Source organism: Perissodus microlepis, chromosome 1, assembly GCF_051167445.1.
Source record: "Perissodus microlepis isolate ML-2025 ecotype Zambia chromosome 1, ASM5116744v1, whole genome shotgun sequence".
NCBI lineage: Eukaryota > Metazoa > Chordata > Actinopteri > Cichliformes > Cichlidae > Perissodus > Perissodus microlepis.
In genome coordinates this window covers 38,727,579-38,749,369 of record NC_140461.1, presented here as the reverse complement: position 1 = coordinate 38,749,369, position 21,791 = coordinate 38,727,579, and the positions used below count along the sequence as shown (strand labels likewise).

Sequence of the window (21,791 nt, the reverse complement as noted above, 5' to 3'; positions counted from 1 at the left end):
AATGGATTCAACATCTTTCTTCAACAGAATTGCAGACTGCACAGATGGTACCTTCCCAAAGGAAAAAGTACTATAGCTTAGTGTATATTAGACTTAACAGTTACTATATACAGTAATGGACTTCTATACATTTAATCAGATGACCATTTTGGTTGTAAGATTAAGAGAATTATTATTTATTAAAAGTTAGTCATTTTTAATGAAATAACAAATAAAAGTATTTCTTTGTTCCCCCCTCTCCCTGTTAATGCCCTCCCTGGCCCCCAGGCAAAACTTTGCTAGACCCGCCCCTGCACAGTTACCAGCTGTCAGCTGCTTAGAAAAGGATCCTGGTGTTATTTGTCTCTCAGAAACAGTTCATAATTTCAACTCATTCATGTCCTAAAAGGTAAACCTGTTTCTCCATCACCTGCTCAGCTCTGATGATTCAGTAAGGACATCTCTTGGTTTCATCTTCATGTTTCCCTCTCACCACATATCCAAACCGACATCATGACCAGCAGCTTTTACAGCTGTGGCTCCAGCAAACATCAGCTGATACTAGAAAGTAATATTAAATCAATTCTAACAACAGATTATCAAGCTTAAACGTGCTGCTGTTGTTTATCCGCTGGTCTCCTCTTTCTGGCGCGAAGTGGGCGATAAACAAAAAAGTAAGACGGGACTTGCGACAGAAAAGCCAATCAGCTGATCATTGATCAGTTTCATAATTGAAGTAATAACAGGAGAGGGAGGGTGAGAGGATGAGAGAAGAAGAGGCAGCTGTGCAGCAAAGACAGAATAACTTCAGCTTTGTGCCTTTTTTTCATTCTAGCTGATGTACGGGAAAAATCGCTTCCTTTTCGCCTCAATATGAAACTCCGATGGCCAGTCCAGTTGTGGCTCCATATATCATTTCAAGGTAAACATTGAAATACTATGCAAACATTCAGAGATGCACTTACACACTTGTTTTACTCTGGGATAGTTTTCTCTGAGATGAAATGCTGCGGTTTGGAAGCAGGTAGCAAGGCTCCAAGTGCTCCACCAGACCACTGACATTTCTTGCAGACAACAGCAGCTCTATCACATACTGCTCTGATGCGCTGAGCTGGGTTAGGCCAAGTAGCGCGATTTGTGAGGTGATTTTGTGATACTTCGGATCGGATAACGTTTTTTATTTTTTCTCCGATATCCAATCCAGTAATTTAGGTCAGTATCGCACCGATACCAATACGTAATATCGGATCGGTTCATCTCTAATTTTCACGTACTTTACATTTGTTTTGTAGTTGTGTGTCTTATTTTGAAATAAATATTTAGGCGTTACCATATCGACCAAAGAGCTTTAAGGGGGAGAGAGGAGGATGTTACTCTCAATGTTGTTGGCGCATTTCAGGAGGACACTTCTAATAAAGTTACACAATTACACCGTGAATTTGCGTTGATTATTATATTTTCAAAATACCACAGTTTTTGTTTTGGTCGTATCATTTTATTTTGTTGTATTTATTTGCGAAACGTTAAGGCCGGTCCATGAAAATATGTGTGAAATATGTGAAAACGATGTGCCAGGAGCCCCGCCTTGACCACTTTCGGAGATGTCTGGTGGGTAACAGGCATCTCCGAAAACGTTAGAGCGCTTTTGCAAATATGTCTTGATGAATCGAGCAGATATTTGAAGTTTACGCAGCACCATTCTCGGCTGAAAATATTTTAAAAGTTTATTTTGTGATCCAGAAAGAGTAATATTTCAAACTCCGCCACTGTGCGTTCCTCCGCCACTGCCTCGTTTGAGTGTTGGACGAAATGCATTCTGGGATATTGCATTTCGTCATTTCGAGCTGATTGGAGACCAAAACAACCAATCAGATTTTTTTGCATCCAAGTCTGTGATTGGCTGGTTTTGTGGCACAAACATAACGGTGTACAGAAAGAGTTGAACGTCCACGGGCAGAAATGTTGAGAGCGCGAGCGACACATTGCGAGCGAGCGCAAATGCAAAAACTGAGCGAGAGGGGCTGCTGTTGTGTGTGTGTGTGTGTGTGTGGATAATAGCAAACACTGAAATACATTTTTTGCACGCAGCAATGAATTTTGTTCACTCAAATTTAGCTTTTCTTCTCTCAAAATAAATTTCTCCTCAAAATGCAACACTTGCACCTGCAAATTGTTTTTACGTGCGCTCAGAATAGTGGCACAAAAATAACGCCATAGTGGGAGGCTTATGTTTTTTTAAATCCTGGCATGTGAGTAATGGCATGCTAGGAGAGAGGCAAAGAAATAGATTAATTAATATTGATCTTTCTTTTTTAATGGGCTGCATTTTCTGTTTACCTAAGAAATTCCTGTTCTTTTTCAGTCCTAACAATAAAAACAATAAAAAGACCTCAATTATTTACTGTTAAATTATGGGTAAATTAAATAATTTATTTCATCTGTTAATATTGTGGTAAACTCATTCCATGCTCAAGGTAATATACAATCCTTTTGGCGACTGCTGTATGTTGACCTAAGGATATAATTTTACATATGCATACAAAGATGTAAATTTTAATGTACTTCCTCCATTTTACAGTTGGGTTTTGTTTTGTTATGGACAGAAAATCGGCTGTGACAGCATCATTGGCTCATCTGCTAAAGAGGACCGCTGCGGTGTTTGTAATGGAGATGGACGGTCCTGTAAAATAGTGACAGGGGACTTCAACCACACTAGGGGAATGGGTGAGTATATATTTTTTTCATGTCTAGCTAGTATGCTGCTCAGACCATTTAAAAATATTGTGCAGTAGATCAAAAACGAAGTGAAGCAGAGCAAAGTTACAGAGATTTGATTAGAGACACAGCTAAGCATTTTGCAATTTTGCATAATTTTAAAAAGTTTAAATTTGTTCAGTGTTGTACAGCAGAAATGAGGCTTTCTTGTCAGAAGTAAGTAAAAAAAAAAAAATGGCGACACCGTAGACTGGTGGGTAATGAGTAAGCGAATAATGCAAAAAAACAGAGATTTTTAGGTGGGAAACTTCCTGAGAAAGAGAGAGAGAGAGAGAGAGAGCTCTACATGAAGTGTGATTTTATCGTGGTGGAAGCAAAACAGCAAAATTAAGAGGAAATTCGTGACGATGTTTATGTGAAGCGAAATGTGAAGCGTAGTTTGGATCTTCTTTTGCTGCTGGTTCAGTCAGTGTTATTTTGAAATTATCGATCGATATCGATAAATCGATAAATCGATAATCAAAACCCACCCCTAGTGTTTACCCCCACACATTTAAACACTCCCCTCAAGCATCTGCGTACACACCTACACAACCACACACATACACTTGTTTTTTATATTTTAGTGAGGACATCGAATTGACATAATGATTTCCTTAGCCGCTTACCCTAAACCTAACCATCAAAAATGAATGCCTAACCCTAACCCTTATCCTAAACCTAACTGTAACCCAAATGACCTGCGGTCTCTGCGCTTCAGCACTTTGCAGTGCACAATGCTCAGCAGCACTGCAGCTGGCTCTCTGCTCCAGCAGCTCTCTCTCCTCTCCAGTCCAGCTGCTTCTGAAATACAGAATGCATGATTAGATGATGCTCACTGGCTGCGAAAACCAGCCTTCCTTGACACCACACCCTGAACCCACTGCTCCACTCTTCCCCTGCATAGAAGCCACCAACCACACTCCGCTACACACCCCCACCACCCAACTTAGGGCGGGGACCCATCCGCGCCCACCCCCCCTAGAGTGGGAGAGGAAATCTGCCAGGACCATCTGCACCCCTGCCTCCAGCCTTTAAAGTCACTTTGAACTTTAAAGGCTGGAGGGCCAGATACCGCCGTGTGATCCGGGTGTTGGCATCCTTGATGCGGTGGAGGCATTGCAGTGGCGCGGGTGAAACGTCGGCCCAGGAGGTAATAACATAGGCAGTGGACCACCCACCGGATGGCCAGACACTCCTTTTCCATGGTCCTGTACCCGGCCTCCCACTCTGACGGTTTCCAGCTATTACCTCCTGTGACAAAATGGCCCCCAGCCCTCTGACGTTAAGCTTTCTTCCACTGCACAAATGGAGCCTGGCACTGCTTCCTACACCGGACCAGATCTAGGGCACCCTTTCGGCTGAGGTCTGTCAAGGGGGCTGGTCACCTCTGCAAAACGGGCACGAACTGGCGGTAGTAACCGGCCAGCCCCAAAAACCGCCTCACCTCCTTTTTCGTCTTAGGACACAAGCAAGATGCAATGGCTGCTGTTTTATCCATCTGTGAACGCACCTGCCCGCTTCCCAAGTGGTACCCTAAATATTGTAACTCCCTCAGTCCAACTGCACACTTCTTTGGGTTGGCCGTGAGTGCCGCCTGCCTCAGGGACTCCAGGATTGCGGCCACCTGCTACACATGCTCCGCTCTGGTGTCGTCATGGATGATAACATCCTCCAGGTAGGCGGCAGCATATGCAGCATGCAGATGCAGCACCCGGTCCATGAGGCACTGGAAAGTGGCAGGGGCTCCAAACCAGCCAAACGTAAGTGTGACAAAATCGTACAAACCGTATTGGGTGGCCGTTTTTTCCATAGACAAAGGAATCTGCCAGTAGCCCTTGGTTAAATCCAGCGTCGTAAAAAGTAAGTAGTGCCTAACCGGTCAAGGAGCTCATCCATCTAGGGCATGGGATAAGCATCAAACCATGAGACCAAGTTCACCTTGCAACACAGAACCATATAGACCCATACTTCTTCACTACAAGAACTATGGGGCTACAGCAAGCGCTGTGCAACTCTTCTATTACTCCCAGCTTTAGCATTTGTGCCAATTCCTTTTGCACAGTCTGTCTCTTGTGCTTGGAGAAGAACAAACCGCTCTGCAAGCCGCTGTTGCAATGCAGCAACATCCGCTCTCTGGGCCTGTGTGAGATGGTCATCTCAATGGAGCGAGGCAGGAATAGAGGAATTCAGCACCACTGACCACAACTGTTCTCTTTCCTTAACCAGGCTAACCAGAGAAGTGGTTTCAGCCTCTCTCCATGCTTTAAGGAGGTTAACGTGAAATATCTGTGTGGTTCCACCTCTGTCTGACCATACCACCTCATAGTCTACGTCCCACATTCGCCGTGTGACCATGAAAGGTCCTCCCCACTTGGCGAGTAACTTTGAAGTTAAAAGGGGAGGAATACAACCCTTTATCTCCTGGTAAAAATTGCCTGAATCTAGCACCTCTGTTGTACAAGCGTTGCTGATGTTCCTGGGCCTGGAGCAAATTTTTTTGTGACAACCTTTGCTTCCAGGTCTAGGTCGTACTGATTCTCCTTTTCAGCCAGCCTCTGACCTTCCTCCCAGTTTTCTTTAATCAGGTCCAACACCCCCCGCGGCTTCCTGCCGAACAGTAACTCAAAGGGAGAAAATCCTGTGGAGCCCTGGGGCACCTCCTGCGCTGGAAATAACAGAGGGTCTAGCCAGCGATCCCAGTTACGCGAATGAACTTATGGATCATGGACTTTAGCACTAAAAAAGGCAGCATCTACCACCCTCAGACTGAAGTCTGAAGTCTGAATAGATTTAATGCCCAGTAATGCATATAGCTCTTTTAGTGTGTGAGACATGAACAACGTGACCTGGTCAGTCAGTATCTCTTTCGGGATACCAACTCGAGAGAGTTGTTTCAGAGTCTGAAACACAGCCTGTGCCAAGCTTTTAGCTTGGATGTGTCTTGGATGCATGCTCAATCATCCAGGTAAGTAAATCCCTAAAGATTGATTCTGTTCATCTGGACGTATTCAGTGTTTTCTCTCACTGAAAACGCTACATCCAGGTGAACAGAATCAACCATTTGGGTTCTCTTTCAAACATTCTTTTCGGTGTCTCACTATGGGGAACGCTCTCTCAGCGTTGTCCTCAGAAGCCTCTATATCATTACTCCAGCCAGCATTGGCTGGCAGTCGTGACGCTTGCGTCAGGGAGGGGCCACCCTCCTCCCTATAAAAGGGTGTGATGCAGCGTCACCCGTCATTCAATTTCCTCTTCTCGCTTCTTAGAAACCTCATCTCTCCTGACTGTGAACGTGAGTGCCTGCTCTTCACCACAGAGCCAGGTCAGAGAGTGTGTTAGCTGCCACCACGCGTCTAGCACAAGCGCTAGCCACCACACTAGCTAGGTCATACTAGCTCACCATAGCTACCCAACCGAGAAAAAAAAAAAAAGATCAGCGTTAGCCGTCCAGCCATTCCAAGCTAGCTACACCAAGCTTCCTTAATATGGCAGACTGCAAACCGCTGCCCAGAATTTGCCCCTGCGGTTGCAAAATCTCAGGTTCAGATACACATGACGCGTGTGTGATGTGCCTCGGGCTGCAGCAAGCCCAAGCGGCTATTTCCACACCAGGTTCATGTGAACACTGCGCTCGCTTCACCCTAAAAAGCCTTCGCCGAAGGCTAGCCCGCCAGGCTAGCCTGTCGAAGAAGGACCCAGTGCTGTCTCCAATCAGCCCACTGATGGAGCACACTGAGTCCGCCGCACCAGCTGGGGCGACGAGATGGATATCGTCCTCCTGCTGGTGGATGATGCCGAGGTCAGCTGCAAAGCTATGTTGTCTGATTCCCTCGAGGCTAATGACGAGCTACTCAGCGAATCCTCTGAGGGAGCGTCGGAACATCCCGTCTCGGACGAGGATGACAACGTTTTCTTTGCCCCCTCTGGTCAGAATTCTGTGACACAAGGGGCCGATTGTGATAACCCCGGCACACAGTCCCGCGGCATGGAGCTATTTGACGTTGCAAAACGGGCAGCTGAAAAGCTGGCGATCCCATGGCCCGCGGTGACAACGGAGACCTCCACCTCACGATACGAGGGTAAAAGGCTCCCCAAAGCAAAGCGCACTACTAAGCAGGTACTGCCGCTTTTCCCCGAATGCGTGGACGAGGTCACACGCTGCTGCCCCGTGCAGGGAGCGGCGGCGTTTGACTGCGCTGGAATGAAAGAGAAGGGCATCTACCAAGTGGAGAATCTGGTGGCTTCGCATCTCCACCCAAACCAGAAACTTTCCATGTCACCTGGTCCGTCCCTGCCGTCCAAGGCCGAACGCCTGCAGTCCTCCCTGGCTGACAAGGCGTATAAATCAGTTGCCACCACCGTTAGGGCATTGAACGCCTCATCGCTCCTGCTAGCCTACTCGGCGGAGCTCCAGGACCAGGCTGCTGCGAACCCGGATGCTAGCGAGCTGTGGGAAGAGCTGGGCGTAGTTACGGACCAGTGTCTCCACCTCACAAGAGCAGCAGTACAAGCGGCGGGCAGAACTCTCAGCATCACCGTCCTACAGGAGAGGGCCAGATGGCTGAACTTCTCGGGGCTTTCAGAGAGAGAAAAACGTGATATTTTGGATGAAAGCATCGACCCCGCTGGCCTTTTCGGGACCGCCGTTGCCACCATGCAAAGACGGTGCGAGGAGAAAAAGAAAGAGGGAGAGGCCCTGCAGCTGTATCCCCTCGGAAAACCCAGGCTGCGCCCCCGCCTCCACCCAGTCGCCGCACGTTCGCTCAGGTCACCAGCCGGCGTGCCGACGTTTAGAATCCCTCACGGCGCAGCCCCGCAGGTCGCGGCCCAGGGTCCACTGGACCCACTGGCCCAGGAAACGTGTCCCGCCTGCTGCCGCTCAGGGTGCCCCACCACCAGCCAAGCAGTCGGACCGCAAGAAGAAGCGGACTGCCTAACATCCCCCACGGGGAGATCAGAGCCGGACCAGCCCGGGCTCCTAGTTCACTCCAGGGCTCAGTTCCGGAGCCCGTTTGGAGAAGTGTGTTCTGCCTCCACCTTTTAGCGCCTGGGACTCGAGTTGGATCCCACAGAGCGCATTTCAACAAAGAGATGACGAGACACTGTTCAGCTGAATCAAGCATGTCACAGTCTCACAAAAACACACTGTTTATTAAAAATTCACCCGTTGCATCCAGGCATGTTGCCAAGGGCACGGGAAAAATGTGTGAAAAACACAGAGTATGTTGAAAAACATAATGCCCCCACGCACCCGGACACCACTGGGGTCGATTCCCTCAGTGGTGTCCGGCCCCATGGGCACTGGTCAAGCGCAGGCCGCCCGCGCAGTCGGGTCTGGCCCGCAGGACCAGTTTCCGCCACAAGAGGGAGCCAAAGCTCCGTCTACTGTGGAGTGCCTGTCTTTGGGGCCGCTGTCAGCAAGAATAGAGAGATGGCGAGCTCTTGCTGCGCCAGAATGGGTTGTGAGGACATTAGAGCGAGGCTATCGTTTGCAATTCGCAACCACCCCTCCCAGATTTCACAGAGTGATTTTCTCTCTTGCAAAGGGCGAATCAGCCAGGATCCTGCAAGAAGAAATAACTACCTTGCTATCAAAGGGAGCAGTACGAGAAATACCCCAGGAGCAGAGCCAATGCGGCTTTTACTCAAAGTATTTTCTTGTGCACAAGAAGGGAGGGGGACTGCGTCCGATACTGGACCTACGGGCTCTGAATCAGCATCTGAGGTCATACAAATTCAGGATGTTGACGACCACCACTCTGCTGCATGTAGTGCGCCCAGGCGATTGGTTTACATCAAGAGACCCGAAGGACGCATATTTTCACGTCCCTATTTAACCGCCTCACAGAAAATTCCTGCGCTTTGCGTTTTAGGGCAGAATGTGCGAGTACCAGGTCCTGCCGTTTGGTCTCTCACTGAGCCCTCGGGTATTTGTGAAATGCACAGAGGCAGCCATAGCCCCACTGAAGAGGCGGGACATCTGCATAGCAACATACATAGACGATTGGCTGCTGCTATCAGAGTCAGAAATAATGGGAAGACAGCACACCAGGTTGACAGTGGATCATCTGATGGCTCTGGGTTTCACCATAAACTACCAAAAGAGTGTCCTGCAGCCAGCTCAGGCCATCTCTTTCATAGGAATAGCTCTAAACTCCACCTCGTACAGAGCGTGTCTCTCTGTGGACAGAGTAAAAAAAATGCTATCACATGCCGGCATTTTTCAGGAGGGAAGATATCTCCCATTCAGAAGATGCCTGCAGATGCTGGGATTAATGGCGTCTTCACTGACGTCCCCTAGGCAGACTGCATATGAGGGAATTTCAGCGATGGGTTGCATCACTGAGACTCAATCAAAAGCGCCATACCCACCGCCATATCAGAGTGACAGCAGACTGCGCTGCAGCACTCCACTGTTGGAGAAATCCCACATTTCTCACTCAGGGGGTGTCACTGGGGGCTGTCACCACCAGGAAGGTGGTGACCACGGACGCGAGTCTCACGGGCTGGGGTGCCACTCACGAGGGCAGAGCAGTGAGCGGCAGCTGGGACTCACGACAGAGGGGTGCTCATATAAACTGGCTAGAATTGCTAGCAGCATTTCTAGCACTGAGACACTTCCTTCCCCTGTTGAGAAACCACCATGTTCTGATCAGAACAGACAGCACCAACAGACAGGGCGGGTTACGGTCCCGTCCTTTGCACATGCTGGCTCGCAGACTGATCATGTGGAGCAGCATCAATCTGTTGTCACTGAGAGATACTCACATTCCAGGAGCTCTGAACTTGGGAGCAGACTTAATGTCCAGGGGAAATCCGCAGTACGGGGACTGGACCCTGCACCCACATGTGGTGACCCAAATCTGGACCCGCTTTGGCCAGCCACAGGTCGATCTGTTTGCCTCGAGGGAGAATGCTCAGTGTCCACTGTATTTTTCCCTGAGGGACCAGGAGGCTCTGCTAGTGGTAGACGCATTAGCTCACAACTGGCCACAAGCTCTGCTTTATGCGTTTCCTCCACTGGCCTTAATTTCTCCCACTCTAACCAGAGTGAGAGAGAGAGGGCTAACAATGATATTGATCGCTCCAAGGTGGACGAGGTCCCATTGGTTAGCGGAGATTATGCCTCTCTTGTGGAGCGAACCTTGGCCTCTCCCTCTCCGACAAGACCTAGTCTCCCAAGCCAGGGGCGAGATTTTTCACCCTCACCCCGAGCGCCTCGCCCTGTGGGCTTGGCCCGTGAGAGATTGAATCTGAGTACAGCAGGACTCCCCAGGGGTGTTATAGCCACTATTCAGAGTGCTAGAGCCCCCTCCACAAGATCATTGTATGAGAACAAGTGGAGGGTATTTGAGGAATGGTGTGGAAAGTCTCACACTCTCTCCTTTCAGTGCTCCGTGACAACAATTCTCTCCTTTCTCCAAGAACTGTTAGATAAAGGAAAGGCCTTTTCCACAATTAAAGTATATCTAGCAGCCCTTTTAGCCTGCCATGTGGGCTTCGTGGATGGCCCAGTGAGCCATCACCCGCTAGTCTGCCGTTTCATGAAAGGGGCACGATGGCTCCACCCGGTGTCTAAACCTCTCGTTCCCACGTGGGATTTATCCCTGGTGCTGGGGGCAGTTTCACAGCCACCATTTGAACCACTAAACCAGGTGGAAATAAAAATCCTGTCTTTGAAGACTGCATTGCTCCTGGCTCTCGCATCTGCAAAGCGTGTCAGTGATATTCATGCGCTGTCAGTACACAAAGAGTGCACCCGATTCACGCGGGATAACTCTAGAGTCACACTCAGGCCAAATCCGGCCTTTGTGCCCAAAAATCCTCATCTCCAATGCACCCCATTGGAGCTGGAAGCTTTTTGCCCTCCTCCTTTCTCCTCCACTGAACAGGAGCGCCTACATGCTCTCTGTCCAGTTAGGGCTTTATGTACCTATATAGAGAGAACGAAGGCTTTCAGGAGGTCGGATCAGCTGTTTGTTTCCTGGGCTAAACCACATCTTGGCAAGCCCGTTAGCAAACAACGCATTTCCTACTGGATTGTTGAGGCGATCCAATTGGCTTATTCCAGCACGGAATTTAGCAGCAAGAATTGCAGGGGAAGTTTACAAGAGGGTAGTGGGAGTGAAGAAACTCCATTGTAACAGTCCCTTCACTCTGTAGACTGAGTAACAAGAGTTCTTGTTGGCTATACATGATGTTTGCCTAACAGACTGTTGATAAAATAGCATAAGACATACAAAAACAAACAAAAAAGAGCACCAAATGGAAGAGCTCTAAGCTGTTGTGTTTGTCCGCATTGCCATCTTGGTATTCTTTCCAGCTTCTACTGATGCACCGTACAAAGTATTATAACATCTTGCATATAACAGTGTGATGTGGTTACTCCACTGTTGGTGATTAAAATGGCCTGCAGTGGGTAGTAAAGTACCTGAGTGCACTGTTGGCATCTAGCCAGCTACCATCAACTGCCAACTTGTTTATCACCAGTGCAAACAAGAAGGGGCTCAGATTCCTGATGTACTCTCACCCCACTTTGTCTGTCACTCTTACCTCACATCTCACCGCTGTCTTGCTGTCTCATACTTGTCTTCTCTGCCACTCTTGACTTCCTCATACAGCACCACAGTTCTTCTCTTGGCACTCTATCCTATGCTTTCTCTTGATACATAAAAACACTGTGTGGCTTCTTCCCAGTTCATCTATACTTCTCCATCAACACTGTCAAAGTCAGAATCCCATCTATCGTTCCCTTTTTCAGTATTAAGCCATACTGCTTCTCACCAAAGTGCTTTATGCACTTTTTTAAATGCAGAGGCATACACTGCATCATGCACAAACCTATTGCAGTTATTACAATATTACAGTATTTCAGTCACATAATATTTATTGTAGGGTCTACATTACAATATAAAGCGCCTTGAGGTGACTGTTGTTGTGATTTGGTGCTGTATAAATAAAGTTGAATTGAATTGAATAATTGATTGATTGATTGATTGATAGATTGATAATACTTTATTCATCCCGAGGGAAATTGGGTTAAGGCTGCCAGCTGTGCCAGCGCCATCTTACCCTTCCGACCATACATACATTACACAAAAATCACATGGGGAAGACAGGTCAGAGAGGTATAACAATGGAAAATGCACAACATGAGGAAAGACGAGAAGAAGAAAGAAGTCCCCCTAGACCAGTGGTTCCCAAACTTTTTTTGCTGGGGCCCCCTTAATTTGACAAGAAAAATGTTCGCCCCCCCCCCCCCCCCCCCCCGCACGCGCGTGCGCGCACGCACGAACACATCCTCCAACCACACACACCCATATTTTTGCTCCATTGCGGTTTATTTCACACCTCAAACATTTAGTAAACAATTAAGCAAATACAAGTAATCTGCAATAAATGACAGGTAGTAATAAAATAAACTACTAACTCTGTTACGCTACGTCCGCACCTATACTGGTATTTTTGAAAACGCAGCTGTTTCGTCCACGTAAACGGCGTTTGGAATCACCGAAAACTAAATCTTTTAAAACTCCTTTTTTGCGTTTACGTGTGGACGAGGAATACAGAGTTGGTCACGCAACATCAAAGGTATGTGCCTTTATTCACGTCACACTGTGCGCCACGTTATTGTTTACATGAGATGAATTGCAGAATGGCAGATATTCAGATTAACAGTATTTTGTCTCTATCTGCAGTTTTTACACGCTTACATACACACACACACAGTTACTGTTCCTCCATTTACAAAGGCAGAGGCGTCACGGTGTGATTATTTTACATGTTGTTTTTTTCCTGTGTAATAATATTCAACATTGCTATCAATACATTTTTCAAAAACATGTCTCTCTGTGCAAAATGGGTTCAAAAACATAAACAGCTGTGGGATCCTGTTTGTCTGTGATTTGAACCGAGGGAACAAATCGTGGCAGGATCAGCCTGATGTTATTTGTATCCCGCTGTAACTTTACTGTATAAAGAGCTAACATCTCCAAAATGTCAGGAGTAGTTAGTCATTACAACAAGTGTTTGTAAAGTAAAAATCAAGAATGTGGGATCCTGTTTGATTTGAAGAGCCCAGCGCTGCTCCTGACGAAGGGAAAACCAATCCTGCAGGGAGACCTACCTCGGCACTCGTGCAGGTGAAGCCAAAGCGAAGATTTGCTTCACCATATTTTCTAGTCTTTGTCTTAGAATGAAGTTGGTTTGGAAACATATTCAGCGATGCGTCATCTCCTGCTTTGCGTTTCTGTGCTAGCAGTGTCCAAGCGTTGTTTTTTTTTTTTTTTTTTCCCCCCTTTTCATACCGCGCAATGGCTCTGCACCCCCCATAGGGGGCGGGCCCCACACTTTGGGAAGGTCTGCCCTAGACTGAGCTCCAACAGGGAGATCAGTTTGAGAACAGAAAAAAAACACCTCAGCACATGAATCATCACATCTCACAACATAGAAGACATAAGCTTCGAAGGCGTTTGGGGGGGGGGGTGAGTGTAGGTCTGTGTCAGTGTACATGCGTGTGTGTGTGTCTGTGTGTTCCGTGTCAACGGAGAGAAAGTGTCCCTTCACCCGGTTAAGCAAAAGTCAACAATCTTCGATCAACGCGGATGGCCTTGAAGGAGGAACAAAGAGTTCTGACAACAATCCTGTTATCATGGAGATTTTTGTTGTTCCAGTCAGCTTAGACCTTGGCAGGCCTTCAGCTGGCGCCAGTGGGATAGCTGCATGAGTGAAGATGAATGATTTGGGTTTAGTGCAAACAACTGCATCCACTTTTTACAGCTGCTCTAATGTCCGTCACTGGTCACCAATTCTCTCAATTCCCATTGTTCTTCTCCAAGATCTTATCTATATTGCGTTCAAAACACAGTCTGAGTACTCACAGCCCTGCCAATCGTCTGTCATGTCGGCCAGCCTTGTGGGATTTTGAACAACTGTAGCCGCTTCTTGTTCTTCGATAAGCCAGGTCTGAGCCAGCTCCAATCAGCCAGAACTCTGTTATCATGGTTCAGAATTGGTAGATGTCGTTCAGTCTCCTCCATCAAGAGCGTCACCAGACACACGACGCAACCGACCATCGAGTATCCGGCAGCAAACGTCTCCGCGAGACACTCAGGCTCTCGCAAGCCCAAGAAGGTGTTAATTCCGTTACGGGACCAGTTGATCAAATCCATGATTCTTAGGTTTTAGAGAACAAGACTGAGAAACTCTTTGAGGGTCAGAGAATAAGCAAGACTATACAAAAGTAGAGTGGGGTGGGTGTGATGAGTTGTTCATGATGGAGAGAAGTTTGCTCCTCTCCAAATTCTGACCAATGAAGCTTCCATCCTTGCGGATTAATGTGTTGATTCTGGTGCCCTGTTTGGTACTTATGCCCCTCAGGTGCTATTTGAGTAAGCACGAGTAAGGAACTAAATTTATCTTTAAATAGACAACTCCGATGTAGACAGAAATAACCAGCCCATCCCTTTTTGCCCACCATTTATGCTTCTGATAATTTTTCTGTCCTGCTTCTGTGTCTCTATCAGGCTATATCGAAGCTGTGGTGATCCCTGCAGGAGCTAGAAGGATCAGAGTAGTGGAGGACAAACCTTCACATAGTTTTTTGGGTAATGATGCTTGTGTTTTCCAGATGACTTTGTGGTTCTTCTCAACAATGCCGCTCACTTTTAGACACGCTGAGATATTAGATACCAGAAATGGCTCTTTCCAAAATAAAAGCTATACTATACGCTTCTTCTGGGCTATATTCTCAGCAGCATATTAAACATATCAGGTCCCCATAAGGAGAATCCTGTGCTAACGGCTGTCTAAATGACTCAGGTAAAGTTTGTAGCATGCGTGCTTGTTGTTTTTGTCTGCTTCCACTTGTCTTTGCACGAGGATGATGTCGGCGTAAATGTGCAGTCGTATTCATTGTGTTCCCACTAGTGCTGTCAGCGTTAATCTCGTTAAAATTACATTAACGCCATAACGCGGCAAATCTCCGTTAGCGAGTTACCGCGGTTCGCCCCGTGCGCGGCGCTGGACGGCGTCAACACGTTAACGAGCTAACTGTGCTAATGCACTAGTTCCCACCCATGTAATTGAGCATTGCGTGGAAACATCCAACATACTGTTTTACTTTTGTCCATGACGCGCTTACCTTCAGGGTCATACTTCACATGAAGACCAAAATAGTTCCAAACGCCAGATCTGAATGAGGGTGGAGGAGGTTCAATTTGCCATGTTGCAACGAGCTTAGCTTCTGTCTCGCTAGCTTGCGCTACGCTCAGTGGATCTGCGCTCGACAGTGCAGCCTAGGCGGAGTAGTCAAATGCAGATCCACTGAGCGCTCAACACAGACAGCATCGTCAGAAGAAAAGTTGATAAAATAAATTAAAAATTTTGTATTGTTCGATACATATGCGTACCAAACCGAAAGCACTGTATCGAACGGTTCAATACCGATACGATGTATTGTTGCACCCCTAATATATATATATATATATATATATATATATATATATATATATATATATGAATAGATAGATATATATATGAATAGATAGATATATATAGATATATATGTGTGTGTGTGTGTGTGTGTGTGTAACTTCTTGTATCTTACTTATAGCTCTCAAAGACTCAAGTAAGAGGTCCATCAACAATGACTGGAAAATTGAACTTCCAGGAGAATTTGAGCTGGCTGGAACCACAGTGCGCTATGTTAGAAGAGGAATATGGGAGAAGATGTCTGCCAAGGGACCCACTAAGACTCCTTTATATCTAATGGTAAATTGATTTGTATTGCTACTCATGGAAACAAACACACACACCCACACAGATACACTACCAGTAAAAAGTTGACTGGTAGTTGAAAAGGTAGATGCATATACTGATTTAATGTTTTTTCTTAATTTTAGATTCTCACTGAACGCTTCAAAAATGTTAATGAATACATATAGAAGAATTATGTAATAAATAAAAATGTCTGAAATAACTCAAAACATGTTTTAGATTTTAGATTCTTTAAAATAGCCACCCTTTGCTTTGATTACTGCTTTGCACACTCTTGGCATTCTCTTAATGAGCTTCATGAGGTCGTCACCTGAAATGGTTTTCCAACAGCTTTGAAGGAATTCCCAGAGATGCTGTGCACTTGTTGGTCCTTTTGCCTTCACTCTGCGGTCCATCTCATTCCAAACCATCTTGAACGGGTTTAGCTTAGGTGACTGTGGAGGCCAGGCCATCTGGTGCAACACTTCACATCACTCTTCTTCTTGGTCAAATAGCCCTTCAACAGCCTGGAGGTGTGTTTGGGGTGATTGTCCTGGTGAAAAATAAATGATGGTCCAATTAAAAGCAAACCGGAACCAATGATGGCATGTCGCTGCAGGATACTGTGGTAGCCATGCTGGTTCAGTGTACCTTCAGTTTTGAATAAATCCCCAACCAGCAAAGCACCCCCACACCATCACACCTCCTCCTCCACTCTTCACGGTGGGAACCATGCATGTAGAGACCATCCGTACACCTTTTCTGCATTGCACAAAGATGCGGTGGGTTGAATCAAAGATCTCAGATTTGGACTCATCAGACCAAAGCACAGATTTCCACTGGTCTAATGTCCATTCCTTGTGTTTCTTGGCCCAAAGAAATTTCTTCTGCTTGTCGCTTTTCCTTAGTCGACGTTTCTTAAAGGCCTGATTCACGCAGTCTCCTCTGAACAGTTGATGTAGAGATGTGTCTGCTACTGTGTGGCATTTATCTGGGCTCTAATCTGAGGTGCTGTTGTGATTTCTGAGGCTGGTAATTCAAATGAATTTATCCTCAGGAGCAGAGGGGACTCTTGGTCTTCATTTCCTGGGGCGGTGCTCATGTGAACCAGTTTTAGTGTAGGGCTTGATAGTTTTTGCGACTGCACTTGGGGACACAAAAAACCTCTAAGTTTTCTGGACTAACTGACCTTTAATTCTTAAAGTAATGATGGACTGTCGTTTCTCTTTACTTCGCTGATTGGTTCTTGCCATAATATGAATTCTAACAGTTGTCAAATAGGGCTGTCAGCTGTGTACCGACCTGACTTCTGTTCCCAACCGCATTAAGAAGGCAAGAACTTCCACAAATGAACCCTGACAAGGCACACCTGTGAAGGGAAAACCAATTCAGGTGACTACATCATGACGCTTACTGAGAGAAGGCCAATGGGTTTGCAGCGCTGTCAACAAAGAAAAGGGTGGCTACTTTCAGGAATCTAAAATATAAGAAATATTCAGAGTTATTTATTCATTTATTCTTTGCTTCATAATTTCATATATCTTGAATTCACATATTTGTGGTATGTATGTATGTATGTCTGTGTGTTATTTCAGTGGTAGATACACTGAAATATAAATATATATATATATATATATCTCAGCCAGTCTATCTGCATCCCTCAGATTTTGTCAGTCTTTTTAAAGATATAAGTTATGTCTCTATTGAAATGGATTAGGCATTTGAGTTTTACCTTTTTAAATAGCCACCTTCCTTCTGGTGCAGCTATAAATCTCTGACACGCTTTATTATTAAAGTCTAAAGAGCAGAAAAGAAAAGTTTAAAGAACAGCTATACACTTGACTGGGTTTATCAACAATATTTTACAGCTAGAAAAGCAAATAAATGTAGAGAAATTTGGTAAGCTATAGGTACAACTTCCCTTGTCTTTCAACCCTTCTATGTCATATTAACAGGTACTGCTATTTCATGACCAGAGCTATGGAATCCACTATGAGTACACAGTGTCTTTAAACACAAGTCAGAACAGGAGCAGTGAGGAACAAAGGGAACCAGAGTATCTCTACATCTGGACACATAGCAGCTGGCAAGACTGTAATGTCCATTGTGGAGGAGGTAAGCTCTCTACTTTATTTGGTTTGCTTTGTGAAACAGACAAAAATGAAGTAATACAGGGGAACTGACACAAAAGGATGAAGCTAAACTCCAAACTACCAGGAACTGGGAATATAACTAATCAGGAAAATGCTCAAAGAACTATATAAACAAAACTGTAACCAGGAACTAAGGAAAACAAAAACACGATTCAATTAACGAATAAATTTACAAATTAATTCAAAATAAAACAAAACCAGACAGTCCACCAAATCAAGACAGTGCATAAACCTTCACAACCATGACAACATATGTGTGTACTGTAGACTTGATAGACCCAAATTAGGCAGGACACATTGGAAGGATTTTACTGAAGGATAAAAAACTGGCTTGAGTTTTGTCAACGGGGATGCAGCCCATACAGACAAAAATAACCAGAGGGATGAATCCAAAAAAGGCAGGTCATTAATTAGAAGCAGGCCAAAAGAGAAATAAGTGGAACTTGTAGTCAATGTTAGAAATATTGTGAGATGAATTTGGAAATAGGAAACAGATGAGCAGGTAGGGATGGAAATTGATAAGAATTTAGCAATAACGATTCAATTATTGAAATCACCTCTCGATTTGATTTCTTTGATTCTCATTTGGTTCTTACTGGCTTATTTGTCAAAGGTTTGTGCATGTTGGAGGTATTTCCCAATGTTGTTGTGATCTGTGTTAGGGTCACTGCTCAAAAATTAATGTAGTTCAGATATTACACTTTCCTTAAAAGCAATGCAATATGTTACTTAATTACTCCAAAGAGAAGGTCATTTTACCGTAAATGGCCTCCTTGACTCCGCGCTCAAACCAGCGTTCCTCCCTGTCCAGGATGTTACATCCTCATCATTGAAAGAGTGTCCACTGGCCTGTAGGTGTAAACAAACTGTGGAGTCTTGGCCTGACGAGGTGGCTCTTCTGTGTTGTGCTATTCACTTCGCCAGAGGTTGTTTTGTTTCCCCGATGTATAAATCCTGGCAATCCTCCTGGCACTTAACAGTGTACACTACATTACTCTGTTTGTGTCGGGGGACCCGATACTTGTGGTGGACCAATTTTTGGCGCAGCGTGTTTTGGGGTTTGAAAGCCACAGAGACGCTGTGTTTAGACAAAATGAACTCAACTGTTCCGATACTCCTGACACATACGGGATCACTAAGGGTTTTCACTTTGATGGCAGTTGTCTTTCTTCTCTCCTGCATTGCCTGGAGCTTCTTTAGGTGCCTTCTCACCTTTGAAAAATGCCCAGCTTAGATAAACACATTTATAGCCCATTGTTTGCCAGTGCTGCTATTTTCAGTCACTGTGAAAAAGTACTGTTTATAAGCGTGGGGAAACCTGCAGTTAGCTGACACTGAAGACGTCACTTGGATGAGTGATGTTTCTCTTAGAGCAGGGGTCGGCAACCTTTCTGTTGACGAGTGCCATCTAAAATTTCCTCAGAGGTCAGTGTGCCATATGACTGCATTAGCAATAAATTTAATAACGCTCTATATTAACAGTTACACACTATATAGAACCACTTTATAGAATCGTATTTGTTTGCAGATTGTGGCAGCTGTCAGCGAATAGTTATCAGCTATTTTGAAACAAAAAAAAGACTTTTTATCCATAACAGCAAATGAACTGAACAACAGAAAATACAAATGCTATTTATGGTCTCCTCACAACAATGATAAGACAAAATAAACTGAGCCAACATGGCATGTCTGTTAATACAGAGACACACATGTTAATGTGATCTCTGGTCTCCCACTCAGAGACACAGGTCTCCGAGTGTCCAGCATTCAGAGGCTACCTGAGGACTCATGTGAGAGAAAATCTGCTCACACAGATATTAGAGCCAAATACTGTCAATAAGGCCTCTGCAATGTTCTGAAGACAGTTAAACTTGTCAGGTAGTGATGTCCAGCAGGTGAACATGCAGCTCCATCGAAGCAGCTGTGGATTCCAGCTGCTTCGATGTTGCATTAACTGGCATTAACTCAGCCAGTTAATGCGAGACTAATCCAGCTGCTCATTAAAGATTTCTGGTTTGATCAGAAAATAAAACATTGGTCCAAACACCTGAAAGTCCCAAAAACACATTGTGTCTCGAGTCTACGGATGTATCCGTGTATCTCCGTGGTGCTGATGCTGTGCTGAGCGGACAGCTGCTGAAGCTTTTGAAGTGTCAGAATGTGGAAAGCTAACAACGTCCCTCTCACCAGTAGGCTAAGTTATTTTTAGCCAATTACAAGCTGAATCTGGTAGTTGAGGTTGTTAGTTAAGATACCGTCATTAAGAAGAGGCACAACTAATGTGTCTATGTGAGCTGATTTGCGATGAGCACCGCTGGCCCGGCCATTTATTTTTTGATGCACCTTCTCAGATTAATTCACTGCGTGTCGTGCCCAGAGCTGGACTGGGACAAATAAACAGCCCGAGCATTTTGACTAAAGACCGGCCCCCCAGGTATTAAAGCCATAAAGCCTTTGAATGAAAACAGACGCTGTGGTGACAGTGATGTACAGTCTTGTTGGTATATGTATGATTTCTATACACTTTACATCAGATAAAAACTTTGGTTGTAAGATTCAGATAATTATTTATTAAAAGTGAGACATTTTAAATGAGAATAAGAAAGTATTTCCTTGTGCCCCCCTCTCCCTGTTAATGCCCTACCTGCCCCCCTGGCAACACTTTGCTAGACCCGCCCCTGCACAGTTACCAGCTGTCAGCTACTTAGAAAAGGATCCTGGTGTTATTAGTCTCTCAGAAACAGTTCATAACTTCAGCTCATTCATGTCACCTAAAAGGTAAACCTGTTTCTCCATCACAGCTCTGATGATTCAGTAAGGACATCTCCTGGTTTCATCTTCATGTTTCCCTCTCACCACATATCCAAACCGACATCATGACCAGCAGCTTTACAGCTGTGGCTCCAGCAAACATCAGCTGATACTAGAAATTAATATTAAATAAATTCTAACAACAGCTGATCAAGCTTAAACGTGCTGCTGTTGTTTAGCGCGACATCCGCTGGTTTCCTCTTTCTGGCGCAAAGTGGGAGATAAACTAACGAGAGAGAAAAGCCGATCAGCTGATCATTGATCAGTTTCATGATTGAAGGAGAAACAGGAGAGAGAGGGGGGAGGATGAGAGAAGAAGAGGCAGCTGCAGCGTAAAGACGCAGAATAAATCCAGCTTTGTGTCTTTTCCATTCTAGCTGAAGTCCGGGACAAACTGTTCCTTTTCAGCTCAACACGAAACGCGTAATATTTTCTCTGAATTCGGGACGATTCCGTCTTTTTACAGGACGGTTGGCAACTCTACTAACTAACCTTATGAATAAAGTTCAACATCAGTAACATCATAGCACCACCCAGCTGTATTGAAACTCCATCATGCTAGCTAGCACGCAGTACGAGTTATTGTAACTGACTGTAAAAAGTCAACACAACGAAAATAAACTCCACCTGCTGGACACTCGGAGACCTGTGTCTCTGAGTGGGAGACCAGAGATCATGTGTATTAACAAACATGCCATATTGGCCCAGTTCATTTTTCTTATCATGGTTGTGAGGAGACCATAAATAGCATTTGTATTTTCTGTTGTTCAGTTCATTTGCTGTTATGGATAAAAAGTGTCTTTTTTTTTGTTTCAAAATAGCTGATAACTATTCGCTGACAGCTGCCAACATCTGCAAACAAATATGATTCTATAAAGTGGTTCTATATAGTGTGTAACTGTTAATATAGAGCGTTATTAAATTTATTGCTAATGCAATCATATGGCACACTGACCTCTGAGGAAATTTCAGATGCACTCGTCAACAGAAAGGTTGCCGACCCCTGATGTAGAATAAAATTCTAGTATCACTGTATGTGAATGGGGGAAATGTGGCATCTTGCATAAAGCACTATGAGTGCTCCAATAGACTAGAAAAGCACTAAGCACTAAGTCCAACTAGTTAAAACTCAGACACTACTTTGCAATATAAAGTAGTTAATATGGTGTTATTAAAAACGTGTTGCATTGTCCCCCTTAAGTCCCTCACTCAATTCTCTCAGCCACTCTGATTTTTATGGGTACCTCAGCAGAAATGGGATAAAAAAATTCTTATTCCCTGCTCTTTTCTGGTATTTTATAACGGGTGGGATAAGGTATAACACTTACACATATG

The 21,791-nt window shown here is 45.1% G+C and overlaps 2 protein-coding genes across 2 annotated transcripts in view; both read left to right on the top strand.

Annotated features, from left to right (window-relative positions):
- Positions 1-21,791, top strand: part of adamts17 (ADAM metallopeptidase with thrombospondin type 1 motif, 17) — a 108,104-nt gene that overhangs the window by 75,591 nt on the left and 10,722 nt on the right. The window contains exons 15-18 of the mRNA XM_084923214.1: positions 2,583-2,703; positions 14,262-14,342; positions 15,350-15,507; positions 17,448-17,607. Of these exons, the coding sequence (XP_084779340.1) occupies positions 2,583-2,703; positions 14,262-14,342; positions 15,350-15,507; positions 17,448-17,607 (520 nt within the window). The remainder of the gene's footprint in view (positions 1-2,582; positions 2,704-14,261; positions 14,343-15,349; positions 15,508-17,447; positions 17,608-21,791) is intronic.
- LOC146394253 (uncharacterized) lies at positions 7,616-11,970 on the top strand. Its single transcript, XM_084923225.1, has 2 exons — positions 7,616-11,465; positions 11,856-11,970. Exon 1 carries the CDS (start codon positions 8,616-8,618, stop codon positions 10,878-10,880), a length of 2,265 nt encoding a protein of 754 aa, XP_084779351.1. The 5' UTR covers positions 7,616-8,615; the 3' UTR covers positions 10,881-11,465; positions 11,856-11,970.

Excerpts from the sequence above, each read along its gene's own strand:
- LOC146394253 (XM_084923225.1), top strand. The coding sequence starts at position 8,616 with ATGTGCGAGTACCAGGTCCTGCCGTTTGGTCTCTCACTGAGCCCTCGG.